The sequence below is a fragment of the Mastigoproctus giganteus genome, chromosome 6 (genome assembly GCF_048544385.1).
Source record: "Mastigoproctus giganteus isolate SK-2022 chromosome 6, ASM4854438v1, whole genome shotgun sequence".
NCBI classification, from domain to species: Eukaryota; Metazoa; Arthropoda; class Arachnida; order Uropygi; family Thelyphonidae; genus Mastigoproctus; species Mastigoproctus giganteus.
Genome location: NC_143580.1, coordinates 232,791,449 through 232,808,242, shown reverse-complemented (window position 1 = coordinate 232,808,242; position 16,794 = coordinate 232,791,449). Strand labels below are relative to the sequence as shown.

Genomic DNA, 16,794 nt, shown 5'->3' with positions numbered 1-16,794 from the left:
TGTCAAACATTACTCGAAGGAAAAATCAGATCAACTCCAGTATGTCTCATTGGTCCTGAGAAGCTTTTGCTACTAACTGCAATTCCACAACCCTCTTAATTCACTCCCCCCCCCCCCGGGCTCCACATAAATCTATACGATGCTTAGGATTGAGGGATCCTAAGGGGGAGCTTTTAGATCCAGATCAGATTCCATGTTCCCTCTCTGAGAAACATTGCAGTAAATTTGGATTAGCAGTTTTGATTCATTTTAAAATATCGGTATTTATTTAGGACGTTCCTTTGGACCTCTGTATCAGATTTCATGTCGATAGGTTAATTCATATATCATCACCTCCGTAGCCAGGTGGGCAGGGGCTGCAGTGCATAACGCGTGCTTCTTGATTAGACCGGGGTTCGAGCCCTTGACTACCAAATACGGAGGATGCAGAAAGGTCAGGGAATGACCACCACATATCCTCAGAGCAATATGGCCTTAGTTGCTAATGCTCCTAAAAACCAAATAACAAACAAACAATTCATATATCCTTTGCACCATTCCTTTCCCTCTACAATCCCCCCCCCCCAAAAAAAAAGAAAAAAAACTGTTACTGTTATTCCATCTCATGGCTGCTTACCTGTCATGTGGTCAGGTTTTTGGTAAACACTGCTTAAGAATAGTGTAGAAGTTTTTAACCATGAGATACATTATATAATAACCAAACATGCCTAATGCGTAACATGATACATACATTACCTTTGGTTAGGTAATATATTCATTGTGTTTTTTAATGTGCTTAGGTGTGTGTGCCTCTCCTAGGTGTTATGTAAATGTATTATCATTCTTTTATGTAATGGTATATTTAGGTAAGTATGCATACCCTTGAGGGAGGGGATTCCAGGATGAGTCTTATGTAAAAAACATGGATCAGTAGCCATTGTTGGACTAAGCCAAACAAACTGGATAAATTATAAGCTTGAAATCTTATCATCTTATAGGAAAAAGTAAATTCATACTTATACCAGCTGAAACATCACTCGAGTCAACAAGGTTCCCACAGTGCTTGTAATCTCATCTTTTAAGAATATCATCTTTTAAGGGCACAAAAGGTGATATAGTTGTACACGTTGGCACTAATAATATTAAGAGTAGGAGACTGGCAGAATTACTTAACAAGTACAGGTCACTGTTGAACAAAAGCCGAGAATTAGGGTTGAATTTGAAAGTGTCTGCAATTCTGCCCAGACACGATAGGAGGGAGTATATGATGAGAGCCTTGTCGATCAATTCGGCCCTGGAAAGATTGTGCAAGGCTCAAGGGGTAGAATTTTTTTCAGCCTGGACTGTACTTGTTAACAGGAGAGATTGCTTCTACAGGGATGGGTTACACTTAAATAGAAAGGGTGCAAGAATATTTGCTGATGCTATCGAGGCAGTGTTAGGTGGGTCGGAAAACTGCTAGCTTGGGGGGAGACAAAGACCAATAGATTGACAGTAGCCACTGGCAGAGGTGAAAGAGATTCTTGCACAGCTTCTATTAGAATGAGCAGAAGCCTGAAAAACAAGATGCATGGTATTTCAGAGACTGCTGGGAGCCATTGCGGTACAAGTAAACACATGGGTTGTGTTAGGGTAGCTAAGAATAGAAACAGGTGCAGGTATACTTGCGTGTACACCAATGCTAGGAGTTTAGTAAATAAATTTGATGAATTTGAGGTATTGCTCAAAACATCAAAGGCAGATATTGTTGGGATATCAGAGACGTGGTGTCACACAGATATAGGGGATGCAGAACTGCAATTTGGGGAGTACAACGTCTACAGAAAGGATAGACAGGATAGGAAGGGGGGAGGGGTTATGCTATTAGTTAAGAAACACATAAAAACCAAGGAAGTGAAGCCAGTCGATATCGCTGGACAGTGCAGTGTTGAGTCAGTTTGGTGTGACATAAGCATTGGGAGATCAAAATTGAGAGTAGGAGTGTGCTATAGGCCTAATGACTCTGATGAGTATAATAAGGAACTGTACAGGGAAATAGAGTGGGCCAGTAAATCAGAGAGTCTTATAATGGGAGATTTTAATTTCCCAGATATTGACTGGAATTTGGGGGCTGGTTACTCACACACTAGCAGGGCTTTTGTGGATTTATTGGATGATTGTTTTCTACATCAGCATGTTCGGGAGGCTACTAGAGGGAGTAATACTCTTGATTTGATTATCAGCAGTGATTCTTCATGCATTAAGAATCTGCAGATAAATGAACCACTAGGTGGCAGTGATCACAGTGTGCTGAAGTGGGAGTTACTGAAAGAGGTAACTACCATTAGGGGTAAAGGGAAGGGTTATTGTTTCCGTAAAGGCGACTACGATGGACTGAGACAGTATTTAAATTCTATACAGTGGGACCAACTGATGATGTTACCAACAGCAAATTCAAAATGGGAAGCATTCAAAGAACTTATCTTGGAAGCTACTAGGCTTTACATACCAACTAAGAAATATTGTTCAAGGTTTAGGCCAAAATGGATGTCAGATGAACTAATGAGGCATATGGCAGAGAAGAAAAATGCATGGGATACTTACAAATTAACACATGACACAGAAGCCTATGATAGATACAAGTTGATATGCAACCAAGTTACAAAGGAGGTTAGGCAGGCGAAGGCAGATTACGAGAAATCCTTGGCAAGGGATGCAAAGAAAAACAGCAAAGAGTTCTTTAATTATGTAAACTCTAGAAGGAAGGGGATGAATCAGATTGGTCCACTTGATATTGATGGGTCAACTGTTGATGATCCTGCTCAGGTAGCTAACAAACTAAATGAATATTTTGCATCGACATTCACACATGAGGAGTTATTCAGCAAGGGGAATGCCAGAGGTGTATTGAACTCTAGCAGTCAGCTACAGAATCTTGAAATAACTGGGAGTAAAGTGGAGGAGAAACTGTTGAAGATAAACACAAGAAAGGCACCCGGGGTGGATGGGATCTATCCAGTTATATTAAAGGAGGCAGCAAAGGAAGTAAGCAAACCCTTAGCCATAATTATGAGAGCTTCCTTGGACTCAGGGGAGGTACCCACAGACTGGAGATGTGCAAATGTGACCCCAATTCACAAAGGAGGATCAAAGGCTGACGCAAGTAATTATAGACCTGTGAGCTTAACTTCTATTCCAGGAAAATTAATGGAGGCACTGGTTAAAGAAGCACTGCAGGATCATTTAGACAAGACTTCAGTTATAGCACAGACACAGCATGGTTTTGTTAAGGGGAAGTCTTGCCTGACCAACTTGATTGGATACTATGATGCAGTCACAAAAGAACTGGATGCAGGGAATAACTTTGATATTATATACTTGGATCTTAGAAAGGCTTTTGATACTGTTGCACATGGAAGACTGCTACACAAATTGGAGCAGTGTGACATTGGAGGCAAATTGCTGCTATGGATAAAGGGGTGGTTGAGGGGGAGAAGACAGAGAGTGGTAATCAATGGACACTGCTCATCGTGGACTAATGTTATTAGTGGAGTCCCTCAGGGCTCAGTGTTGGGTCCATTATTGTTTTCTGTATTTATAAATGATATTGATGATGGTATATCAAGCTTAATGTCCAAGTTTGCAGATGATACAAAGGTTGGCAGGGTTGTCAAGGACACTACTGACACTATGCTGCTGCAACAGGATCTGGAAAGGTTGAGCAGATGGGCTGAGAGGTGGCAAATGAAGTTTAACATTGACAAATGTAAAGTACTACACATGGAAAACAGCAACCCCAGAGCAACGTATCAACTCTGTGGTACTACACTGACAGTGGTAGAGAATGAAAGGGACTTGGGGGTGATTGTGCAGGCAGATATGAAGTTCTCTGAGCAGTGCAGACGGGCTGCAAGAGTAGCTCATGGAGTATTGTCAATAATATACAGGAATTTTTCCAGCAGGGATAAGGAGGTGATTATTCCATTGTATAAGGCAATGGTCAGGCCACACCTAGAGTACTGTATACAGGTCTGGAGGCCTCATTTCAAGAAGGATGTAGAGCTGCTGGAACGAGTACAGATAAGGGCAACAAGATTAGTGAATGGAACAAAGGGGTGCTCTTACGAAGAAAGGCTTAAGTTTTGCAAATTACAGTGTCTGGAGACTAGGCACCAGCGAGGTGATCTGATAGAGGTGTATAAAGCCTTGAATGGTTTAAGCATGCTCAATGCTGATGGGATTCTTCCTCTAGCTCAGAAAAATCACCTGAGAGGGCATAAATTCAAATTGAGGAAAGACAGATGTAGGATAGACGTGCGGAAATTTGCCTTTAGCCAGCGGGTGGTTGGTTGGTGAAACAGACTGCCATCCCTTGTGGTGGAGGTTGATAGCCTAAATAAGTTTAAGGCTCAGCTGGACAGGTATTTTGAACGAACAGAGGGCTGAAGTGGAAGTGGGTTTTTTTTTTTTTTTTTTTTTTGGCTGATGCTGCATAAGTTTGCTTTCTTGCATCAAATGCCTCTACTAATGCTAATGCTAATGAAACGAGGACACACTGCCATATATGCTACTGGAACAACCGGAAGATATGGTGCCATCAACTTTAGAGGATTAAGCAGAAGAGAAGTGAAGTGAAGTTAGTAAAAGAACTGGATCAGTATGATATCAGAATACAGTAAACACTTTCAAATCTGGCACGCTTGGGATTGAGAGATGACAGGTTTTAAAATTTTCTGGATTTTAGATAGATATATCAAGTTGTTAAGCAGTTCAGAGCAACAACATTTACAATGACTATCTTCTCCCTTCATCTGTTTTTGTAGACAGTGTGGTTCAAACTGCTTGGATAATTCATTGGCCTTAATTCTCTAACTTCTAACCTGTCTTACCATTCTTACCTTTCTTTTGCTCAAACCATTACTTTTACCCTAAACATCTGCTAACAATATGCAAATCACTAATCCATGGGGTACCACAAAAATAAATAAAAATAAGATTTGTTATGCTGCCTTATCAGTACATTTGTCCTTTCCCCTAATAGGCAATCATTAAAAGGTAGAGCACATAAAACCATATCAATATTTTTAAATTTTCATGATTGTATATTGCCATTACAAAAATATGAGCTCCATATAAACATTTTAGTGACTTATATAAATTGCAGTTGTTTATTTTTAGAAGCCCTGGTATGCCAAGAATTGAAATTTGAATGAGCAAAGGAACAAGAGCCATTGAAATTATGTAGAAGTTAAGATAGATTTATAATGTGGGAGGTGCCTCCGTAGCCAGGTGGGAAGGAGCAGCAGTGCATAGCAGATGCTTCTTGATTACACCGGGGTTCGAGCCCGTCACCACCAAGTGATCACTTCCCTGTGATAACCTTGTTACACAGTGGGAGACCATGTCTTCCCTTCAGGTTACCACGGTGGAAGATTGATCAGGCTGACTGGTCTGCCTTCCAACATCAGGCAAATTTTGATCTCAGCACTGTCGGTCAGGAGCCGATCAATGATGCAGTAAAGTACATCACAGAAATTATCGTCCAAGCAGCTGTGAACGCTGTTCCAAAAACATCTGCCCGGTTTCCACCATTTCCCAAACCTTGGTGGAATTCACAATGCACAGCAGCAAAAAAGGCTCAAAACAAAGCGTGGGGGATATTCCGCTGATATCCTACCACTGTTAATCTAATAGCCTTCAAGCGTGCATGAGCCAAAGCACACTACATTCGCCGTCAGAGTCAAAAGGAATCATGGATCCGTTTTACAACAACTATTAACCAGGCTACCAATTCTAAGGTAGTCTGGGATAAAATCCGGAAAATGAAGGGAAAATATACATCCCACCCTTCTTCAATCCTAGATTATAATGGATGCGCTATTGCAGATCCAACTGCAATAGCCAATTCTCTTGGGGAAACTTTCTCCAACATCTCTGCAACATCTTCGTATTCCCCAGAGTTCCTGGTCCTGAAACATAAAATTGAAAAGCAGGCCCTTAGTTTTAAGTCCAAGGGTCTCTATCCCTACAACGGGGCATTCACTATAGAGGAACTGGAAAGAGCCCTCACTCTTTCCAGTGCAAGTGCTGTTGGACCAGATGGCATCCATTATGAAATAATTTAAGCATCTTTCACCAAAATCTATGGATTATCTGCTCCTTCTATATAACAGAATCTTTCTTGAAGGGCAGTTTCCGGATTCCTGGCGCAAGGCAATCGTTCTCGCCTTTGCTAAGCCAGGAAAGGATCCAAAAGCCACTACTAATTACCATCCTATTGCTCTGACTAGCTGTATGTGCAAAATTCTGGAGAGAATGGTTAATTTTCATTTAATATGGTATTTAGAATCAAATGACCTTCTCTCCAACATGCAGTGCGGCTTCCGAAAAAAAAGATCAACTCTTGATCATTTAATTAGACTGGAAACATCCATCCGGGATGCTTTCCTAAAACGCGAACACTTGGTGTCAGTGTTCTTTGGCATGGAAAAAGCGTATGACACAACTTGGAAATTTGGCATTTTAAAAGATTTGCATAGCTTTGGTCTTAGAGGCCATCTCCCCATTTTTATTAGAAACTTTTTAGCCAATCGATCTTTCCAAGTTCGTGTGGGATCCTCACTCTCTCGTTCCTTTAGCCAAGAGGAGGGAGTTCCACAAGGATCAGTTTTAAGTGTCACGCTTTTCGCCATCAAAATAAATTCCATCACAGAACAACTTCCTCCAACTGTAAACAGTGCCCTCTATGTTGATGACTTCAGCATATTTTGTCAGTCATGCAACATGAGAGTTGTTGAAAGACAACTGCAGAAAGCCATTGATCGCCTTAATTCCTGGGCACTTGCTAATGGCTTCAGGTTCTCGCCGGAGAAGACCGTTTGCGTACATTTTTGTCGTAAGCGTAATCTTCATCCTGAACCTGAATTAAGGCTCGGACAAGATGCTATTCTAGTAGCAGCGGACACAAAATTCTTGGGACTCATATTCGATAAAAAACTGTGACCTTTTTGGATCACATCCGTCAACTCCGCACAAAGTGCACACAAGGGCTTAATATTCTCCGCTCGCTCTCCTCTACATCTTGGGGAGCAGACCAATGCACCCTTCTACGGCTTTACCATGCATTTGTGCGATCCAAATTAGATTGTGGGTCCCAGGTATATTCCTCAGCCAGAGACAGTGTCCTTCGATGGCTGGACCCTGTCCATCATCAGGCCCTCCGTATCGCTACTGGAGCATATCGCACATCTCCTGTCCAGAGTTTATACATCGAAGCGAACGAACCACCGTTATCGCTTTGACGTAAGCAGTTGTCTCTAAAGTACGCTTTAAAACTGAAATCCCTGCCAGACCACCCTACGTGGCTATCCGTTTTTGAGCCACGATGGGAAAATTTGTACAATACCCGTAAGACTGCCAATCGTCCTTTTGGTATTCGTCTCCAAGATCTACTCATAGAACTTAATATTAAGGTAGACAAGGTTGCCCAAACACCTAAGCAACCCCTTCCACCCTGGCATGCTCATGTCCCGAAATGTGATTTGTCCCTTCGGAATTGGGGAAAGTCGGACACTCCATCATCTGTCTACCTGCAGCTTTATTCAGTACACCGAGCTGAACATTCTGACTTCGCGCCAGTTTACACAGACGGTTCGAAGTCAGAATCATATGTGGGATCTGCTGCTGTCTTTACAGACAGCACTACATTGGAGCAGATTCCCTCTGAATGTAGCATATTTACTGCAGAGCTGCACGCAATTGAGTTAGCCTTGGATCACATTAGTAAATGCCAATACCAACGGTTCATTTTATATTCCAACTCTCTTAGCATGTTACAGGCTTTAATATCTGTGAGATATAATCCTCATCCAGTTCTGTCTAGTATTCAGCAGAAGATTCACTTCCTCTGTGGACGTGAATATGATATCCACTTCTGCTGGATTCCCAGCCACATTGGGATTACGGGAAATGATTTGGCTGAAGCTGCAGCCAAATCAGCAATTCCCAATAATAACTGCTGCCTGTCAGTTCCCTATACAGACCACAGGCAAATAATACACGAGAAGATACACTCCCAATGGCAGGATTCGTGGAATAGACAGACTGCGAATAAATTATATCATATAAAGCCTGTAATTGAACCGTGGCAGTCTAGTCTGCACAGGAATCGTAAGGAGGAAGTTGTTCTTGCCCGGACCCGCATAGGACACAGTCATTTAACTCATTCGTTTCTGCTGAGGGCTGATGACCCTCCTATGTGTGTGTCCTGTGGCACAATTTTAACGATTAGACACCTTTTAATTGACTGTCCAGATTTTAGCAGCACCCGTTTTACCACTTTTAATCATCTGACTGAACCTTATACACTCAGTCAGATGACAATGACAACGTGTCCGCTGTTTTTAACTATTTTAAATCAATAAAAGTTTTTAATTGTATTTAAAATTTATGTTATTGTTATCTCTTTATTGGTTTATTTTTTATATACCTGTTAGTATATATCTGGACATGGTGGCCTAACTACTTAGGTCACTGAATGTTTTAACTTTTTATAATATGACCGGTATTTGGCACATTATAGCCTCAGTTGCTGATGCGCCAATAAAACCCAAACCAACCAACCACCAAATACGGAGGATGCGGAAAGGTCAGGGAATGACCACCGCATATCCCGGAGCAATATGGCCTTAGTTGCTAATGCTCCTAAAAACCAAATAACAAACAAACAAACAAACAAACATTATAATGTGGAAGATGGATGTATTTTTAACTTGTCTAAGGTCCCAAATGTCGGTTGATTTTAAATCTGTTTAAAATCATTTAAAGATTTGTTTTTAATATTCACACATAATTGGATGTAGGCACATAGTAAACTATAAAAGCCCTTTATAGGTTGAAAATAAGATAACCCCTCAATCTAGAAACATCTGGAGCCGTAGCTACTCATCTCAGATGTTTCTGGTTGTCTCCTCTGTTTCAGGGGTTCACTACATTCTTCCTTCACCCGCTGGAGTGCCTTGTAGCTATTCCTGAGGAAATGAGGTGAGGTGTTGGTGGCCAAATTTCTTTCTACATTTTCTCAGATATGTACTTTTGCCATCCTTTCTTTATAGGTCACACAATCTCCACATTAGATTATTCCTTCCAAAATTCATTTCATTTCGTGAGAACTTTCATTCAATAAAGAAGTCTTGCTGATTTCCCACAATTTTTCAGTTTGGAAAATTCTCTTCTAGTCAGTTATCTAATTTATTTGGGATAAATTTATATGAAAGAAGACTTACTATCTCACTGACATTTTATAGTTGCCTTTTTTCTTTTTCCAACCACCTCATTCATCTTATACAAGGGTGTACATAAGCTCCTTAAAATTTTGTTAATGTTTCAGATTTTTATCTCTTCCCCTTAGTTGGTGACTGCTAGCATTATTTTATGCTGAAATGTCACTTAAGGTACTTTAAATTGCATTGCCAACCCCATATGATTTGTTAGTCCTATATAGTTTGGCTATATTGTTCACAAACTGTGACATAATTGTGCAAGACAAATAAAGCAAATGAAGTTATATCTGAATATTAAGGAGGCCAGACCATCTGAGATATTAATCAAGAAAACTGCAAACTCGAGTTGTATGATTCTTCTATAAGCCTTAGTACAATCAGTAAAAACGGCCTCCGTAGCCGAGGGAGCGTGAGTGCAGTAGCACACGCTCTTTGAGTAGACCGGGGTTCAAGCCCCTGACTGCTGAATATGGTCGATCTGCCAACCCCCCACTGGACCAGTGTGGAAGATTATGGTCCATTTCCCTCAGCATGAATTGTTGAGGAGGCTTCCATCCTGCAGTGGGTTGATAATGCTGCACTTTACTTTTTATATAGAACTTTTTTTAATCATATACTTTATATGAAATTATAAAAATATTGAAAACTTCTGGAATTATATATATTAATAAAATATGGTTAAGCTAATTTCATTTTGATTTTCCTTTTAACTTTATTATAAAATAAATTCCATAAGTTTTTGTTTAAAAATTGTTTAGAGTACAAGGGGAAGTTAAAAAAGTTTTTAGCCTCTCATAGAAGAAATTCTAGAAAGTTGTGAAAAACCCCTTATTTTTCAACATAGGCCCCCTCTTAAGTCAGCACACTTTCTGGCATGATCCACTGGCTTTCATAGCCCACTCAAATAAAGTTCAGAAGATATTGATTGAAACTAGTTGTTGACTGCATCCATCACAGCATTATCACTATCAAATTTCTTTCGCGTCAAGTCATTTTTGAGATTTGGAAATAAAAAATAGTCCAATAAAGTCAAATCTGGTGTAGTGTGGATGCTGTAATAGCTCAAACTCACAGTCAAGGAATGTTGCCCGAATCACAAATGCTGTGTGTGGCAGTGAATTGTTGTGATGCAAGATGGTTCCTTGAACCAATTTCCCATGCCTCTTGAGCTTCAGCCTCCTGCAGAAATGTGTCAGTAGGTTAGAATAATACTTTGCTTTGATAGTGGCACCTTCTGATGGCCCTTTCTGCATCCCAGAGGACAGATGTCATGACTTTCCCAGCTGACTAATGCACTCAAAAACTTTTTAGGAGAGAGAGAGAGAGAGAGAGAGAGATTGTCCACAGTGACATGCTGCAAAGTCTCATGATAACACTTCACTCTTTCCCGCTTGTGGGCAGTATGTCACTGTGGACAATGGCTTTGAGTCTGTGGTGTGCATTTAGTGCTTTAGGAACCCACCTTGAAGAAACATTCATCACAATATCATGAGCTCACTCACAGGAGATATTGACTGCTGTCTCAGTGTACTTCACTATTATTTTGCTGTCTTGCACAATCAGGTCATTACTGGCATCCAGGTATCGACACAGTAAAAGGCCTTCCACTGCAGGGTGCACCTTCAGCACTGTCTCCTCTATGTTTAAATTCTGCAATGCAGTTTTTTAAATGGGTGTGAATGACAAGATTCCCCTGATGTTTGCTGCATGTCTTTACAAATTTCTTTTGGTGACCTTCCTGTTAAATGAAAGTACTTGATGACAGCATGGTGCTTGAATCTCTCAACAGTCACTATCTTCATTCACTTTCCACACTTCAATGCCCTCTATAAAGGAGAAGAATATAGTTACAGACCTGAAATTTTCTGTGAACACACAAGAAGAGTCACAGCAGATTGGCAATATTGTGTTTCATGAAAACTTTTGCAAGCTGTATTAGCCTGAAAACTTTTAAACAATCTCCTCCCCCATGTATGTAGGTATGTTCTAGCATTGAATTCTTTTGACTAAAACTGATGTGTAGGTGTAACACTATCCAAGATCATTTCTTTCAATGTTTATGAATAGTCTTTTCTTAGTTATCCATATTTCTTTTTATTCACCTTATAGAGAAGAGGGATCTGATTCAAGTGAAGAAAGTGATGATGAAATTGAAGTAGACAGAAGTGGGAAAGCAAGGCATGATTTAATGATGAAAACAGAGGTAGGTTAGTTTATTAAATATAGCATATGACAAGCAGGCATCAGATCTATTAATATTTGATTTAACATTTCTTTTATTTGTTATTCATTAAACACTATTTGTGTTTAATGAATCTCATCAAAAATAAAATTAAACGAATAAAGAAATCAAGTTTTTTGAATTATTTGCATTAAAGTTTAATAATATCCTGCTACCCATTTAGGTTAAAAGACACTTGTTGGAACTAATTTTTCCATATATTTTTTATCCTCATTATTTTTGTGATATTACACAATTTTTTTTGCAAGTGTGGTGAGTTACATATAAAAGCTATTGAAAGGCATTTAACACTGGATGCGCTATGCCAATGTTTATAATTGACCCGTTTGCTTTAACTGTGTACAAGGTCATTATAATTAAAGTATCCCTGTTCAAAACTGTAAATTTGGTATACCTGTAGTCCAGAACATGAGGAAGAAAACAGCAAAAAAATTAATTCACAAAACCCCCAACAGGGACAGAAATAGCATTGTTGCAGAAGGGTTTTACATTTTATGGTTGTGTGGGTGATCACAATATCTCATTTACAAGATCTTTACTCCCAATGAAGTTATTTTATGTAAACAGTTGCAGACCAGCAGTACTTCAAAGATACTAATGATAGAAAAACATTCAAAAGGTTTGTTAATTGTTGGTTTAACTAAGAAAAAATTAGTGTGCGAAAAACCTTTGTTCACATTTTTCAAACTGCACAAGATTTGTTCTAAAGGCATTTCACAAATAATGAATTTTAAGTTGCCCCTTGACAACATCATGGCAACCCCACTTACTGAACCTTGGCACTGATTTCTGACTATGAGAGTACCTAAAGAGCATGGTACACTTTGATACAATCTGCACCCTCACTAACAGAAGGTTAGCATCACTCCTGACATGACATTTGAAAGTGCTGGGAAAGCTGTGGACTTCGCCAATTTCACTTTGATTTGACCACACTAGTTGGCACCCCCCCCCCAGAAAGCTCTGAACAGGGATACTTTAATTATTGTGTGTATTAGGTTAAATTACATTTTTGACCTGAAGATAGCATAAAGAAAACCACATTTTAAAATTAATCCATTAAGATTTGAATGTCAACTGTCAACCAGATGTCAGCACCGTACAACATGGAGGAAAAGAAGCGAGTGGTTTAAATATTTTCAGAGGGTGAAGGATCTGGCACATGCACCCAATTCCATCTTTAAAAACAATTTTATTTTTTTTTTTTCAATAATTTAATTTTTTACTGATTAATTTGGAACAAAAAAATAAGTTTGGAATCAAGGATTACACCCAAATCCTCATTCATGTCAATTGATGAGTAAGTTGAGGCTTAGTCAGTGGAAGAATTTAGAATGGATTTCTTTTCTTGGTAATGACCCTATAAGCAGATTTATTGGGATTAATTTCTAGCCCAAATCCCCTGAAATAATTAATAAAATGAAAAGGTGTTTCATTAAACAGGCATGCTGATGAAAATCATCAACCAAAAACAGAAAATATATGAATTTTGTGTGAATTTTCAAAAATGAAAAAATTATAGCAATATGCTAAGAGTTGAATCATGAATTATTTTTTATTGGAGAAGTATAGTTGTAAAGTTCTTTAAGGCTCCGTTTTGGAGTGAAAGAGCACCTGCCATGTTAATTTTCCATAAAGTTTCATTTTGGTTTTGTTTTTCCTTGCTTCTCCACCAAAATTTTTTATTTGTGCACTAGAAGATTAATGAGGAGATTGTTTGGACAGACTTCTTCAGACAAAGGCCATAAAAGGAAAGATGACCAGGTGTCCCCATGAACAAATAGAACATAAATAAGATGGATACTTTCGATGAAGAATAAGAGTGCGATTTAGAAGGAAAGAACAAATAAAGTGTCACCAGAAATGGAATTGTAGGTCTATTAAGAGAGATGGCCTAACATCAAAAGCAGCTGAAAGATCAAAGTAAACTAAGTAAGCTGGCCTTTGTAATTGATAGTAGGAGCTTACACCCCCCCCCTTTCCTCTGAGTGTGATAGAAGAGGGCAAAATCTGCTAAGTGAAGGAAGGTATAAAAATGGAATATTAGAATAAATTGGAAAAAATGGAAAATGGAATATTGACGTCAGTAAAATCCTAGAGAATGCAAGTACACTTTGTGCAACCATGGAAAACATACAAAGCCAATGCTGGTCTCTGATTTGCACAAAGATCCACAAAAATCATTTCATAATCCATTGCTACATGCTAATTGTAATACATTGCATATTGGAATACTTGTTATCTATACAGATGGATCCAAGTCCCATTCTCATGTGAGTGCAGCAGCTGTACTTCCATTTTATGTGGTAGCAGAAATCCTTCCAATTAAATGCAGCATATTTTCTATAGAACTTTATGCTATTTAACTCACATTAAATAGAAATTTTCCCCAAACCATATATTTTGATTCTCTCAGTGCATTCTCAAAAATACAGGACAAACACCCCTCTTCTCACCCCTTCTTTCAGGAAATTTGCACACTTATCAATCACTGCCAAATACATTCCTTAGAAATAACACTTCATTGTATTCCGGGAAATGGACTACCAGATAGAGCTGCTAAATAAGCAACAGGGATAGGTGCCACATATATCAACTCTCTCCTCTACACTGACTCTGGATCACTTGTAAAAAAGAGCAAGTGAAGATGAATGAGCCCGATTATAGATAAATTACAAAATACATGAAATAAAAAACACTTCTCTGCATTTTCATCTATTACTGGAGCCCCACATATATTGGATTCCAATAATCAAATATGACTAGGTGAACCCTGAGTGGATTACCATATTTAAAGATCAGGTCTCATCTGAAAAAAACAAAATTACCTACCCCCACCACACACACACACACACACACACACACACACACTGCTAGACATCCTTAGCTACCTGCTCCTGATTATATCATTTGTTTCCAACTGGCACTTGTCCATACATGAAATTAAAGTCAGCAGGTCTTTTGCCTTCTCCCAAAAACATCCTTGTTACAGACAACATTCCAACTACAATCATCTTGATCTCCACACCATATGCTTACTGTACATGAGTTTGTCTAGACCCTTTAAACATTTGTGCTTCAGTTCACAATTCTGTTTTGTTTTTGAATAGTAGAAGAAGAGCAGTAGTGGAACCTTCTTTAAATGAATGCTGTTTCATGTTGTATGTGCTGTATTCATCTTTAGTATACTATATACACAGGGTAAGTCAAAAGCTTCACACATTGTGTGCCTTATAATTTTTACAATACAGTGATATTTTTACATAGAAGAAATGCACTAAGAGAAAATTAGTACAACTCCAAAATTGCATTGGAAGTAACAGTTACATTTTAATAAGATGTCCAGCAATAAAACATCGCATATCCTATTGTTATCAACCTCTTGCCAGGTCACTGCAGCACTCCTTTTGTTCAAGTTATTCACATTATTTGGCTTTGGGGGCTTGTACGTTTGGATCTTAATGACTCCACAAAAAAGAAGCCCAGCAGTATGAGGTCGGGTAAGTGAGCTGGCCACAGAATTGAACCTATGTGCACCACCCATTGACCTGAAAGTGAAAATCCAGATAGTCTCAAACATCCTTATAGAAGTGAGAGGGGATTTCATCATATTCGAAGAGCCCATTGTTACTAGGATCATCCTAAAAACAATTTGTAGGATCAAATAATTATCCAGCAGGTCTCAATGCACAGAACTGATGATTGTTCTTTCTGTGAAGTCTGTCGTAGACATGTTCCAAACCCATGTTGGGTTTTCACTTCTCTGCACTTGTGTTTTCATGTTGCCTTTTATTTAGAATGTGCACTTGTCGCTAAACACAGAATGTTAAACAGCTCTGCATCTTCTGCCAAGATGCAGAGGAAGTCAACAGTTGTTGATGACATAGTGAACTTCAAAAATGATGATTGTACAATCTGCAACTTGTATGGATTTAGATGCAACAACTTACTCAACACTATAATGTTTTTCGAAATACTCAAGTTCTATGCTGGTGAGATAAACTGGCTTTGTAACTAAATGAAATCCCTTCTCACTTCCTCAGCAGTTTCCTCACTTATGATAGGAGGCCTGCCGGTCTTTTTATCATGGTGCACAGAACTCCAGGTAGCTACATAAGTTTTATCTTCTTCTTCAAGAGGAGTGTTTCCATTTACAATGGGTTTCCTCAGCCTACAAATTATTTCTTGTTAGGAATTTTTTCCCGCCATAAAGTGCGGTTCAAGGTGTCTTGGTCGGTTAAGCCTCGGGCTGTCATGTACTCCACCCATCCATGTCCTCCTAGGTCTTCCTCTTCTCCTTCCAGGAGGTATCCATTGCAGGATAGCCTTTGGATATCTGTTTTCTTGCATCCGTTTTACATGTCCATACCATGTTAGACACTTTTCTTTGATGGTGTTAATAATAGTCTTTTTCACTTCCATTTTTTCTCTTATGTCTTCATTCCGTTTTCTGTCTCTTCTAGAAGTTCCTGCTGAGCGTCTCCAAAAATCCATTTCTGTGGAGAGCAATTTGTTTTCCGCTCGCCTATTCAATGTCCAGGTTTCCGCTCCATACAATAGAATCGTTTGAAATATAAGTTTCTTTGTTTTATTTAGGATATTTTTGCTCCACAGAACAGAGTTTAACATGCCGATAGCCTTTCTGTCATCTGTAATTCTCGTATTGATCTCTGCTTGGGATGATCCATCACTTTGTAAGATTGAACTTTATATTGGCTTGGCAATTCAGCCCATAATTTACTTAATTCATCGTAACTTCTAGGATATTAACATTCTTTCACCTTTAACTAATCCACTACTCTTCTTTTTCTACTTTCCTCATCCTTATAGTTACTGGCACCTTGTGTAACTTTCACATCAATTTATACTTACTTAATTTAATTTAACATCAATACAAATTACATATACTCTTGCATCCTTTAATGCTGCTTTGCACTTTTAGTGCATCTGTCATGCCTAATTTATTAATCTTGCTTTCACCGATACCATTTCATCTGCTGTTTACCTCTTTTCTATGTGACTCTTTAAACTTTTCTTTTAAAGAGTTACATTGAAAACCCTTAAAATTATATATATATAATTTTAAGTTTTTAAGGGAGGGCTTAATGAGTATGAAAGCTATAAAAGAGTATGAAAAGTATAAAGGATTATAGTTCTAGATTACTACATTAATAGTAGAAGAAACTAGCAACTATAAGGAATATAGATAAAATATATAGAGCCTATAGTTATAGTGTGCAGAGTAGTCTAAAGAACTATCTGTTGAATCCATAGTAAAATTACCAGAAAGTACTTGTAAAGAAAATTGCAAGG

At 38.7% G+C, this 16,794-nt stretch overlaps 1 protein-coding gene across 2 annotated transcripts in view; it reads left to right on the top strand.

The window, feature by feature from the left end:
• Positions 1-16,794, top strand: part of Cpsf100 (cleavage and polyadenylation specificity factor subunit 2) — a 199,703-nt gene that overhangs the window by 127,898 nt on the left and 55,011 nt on the right. For both annotated transcript variants that reach the window (XM_090375764.1, XM_090375763.1), the window contains one exon: positions 11,349-11,442. In XM_090375764.1, coding sequence (XP_090231890.1) covers positions 11,349-11,442 — 94 coding nt within the window. The remainder of the gene's footprint in view (positions 1-11,348; positions 11,443-16,794) is intronic.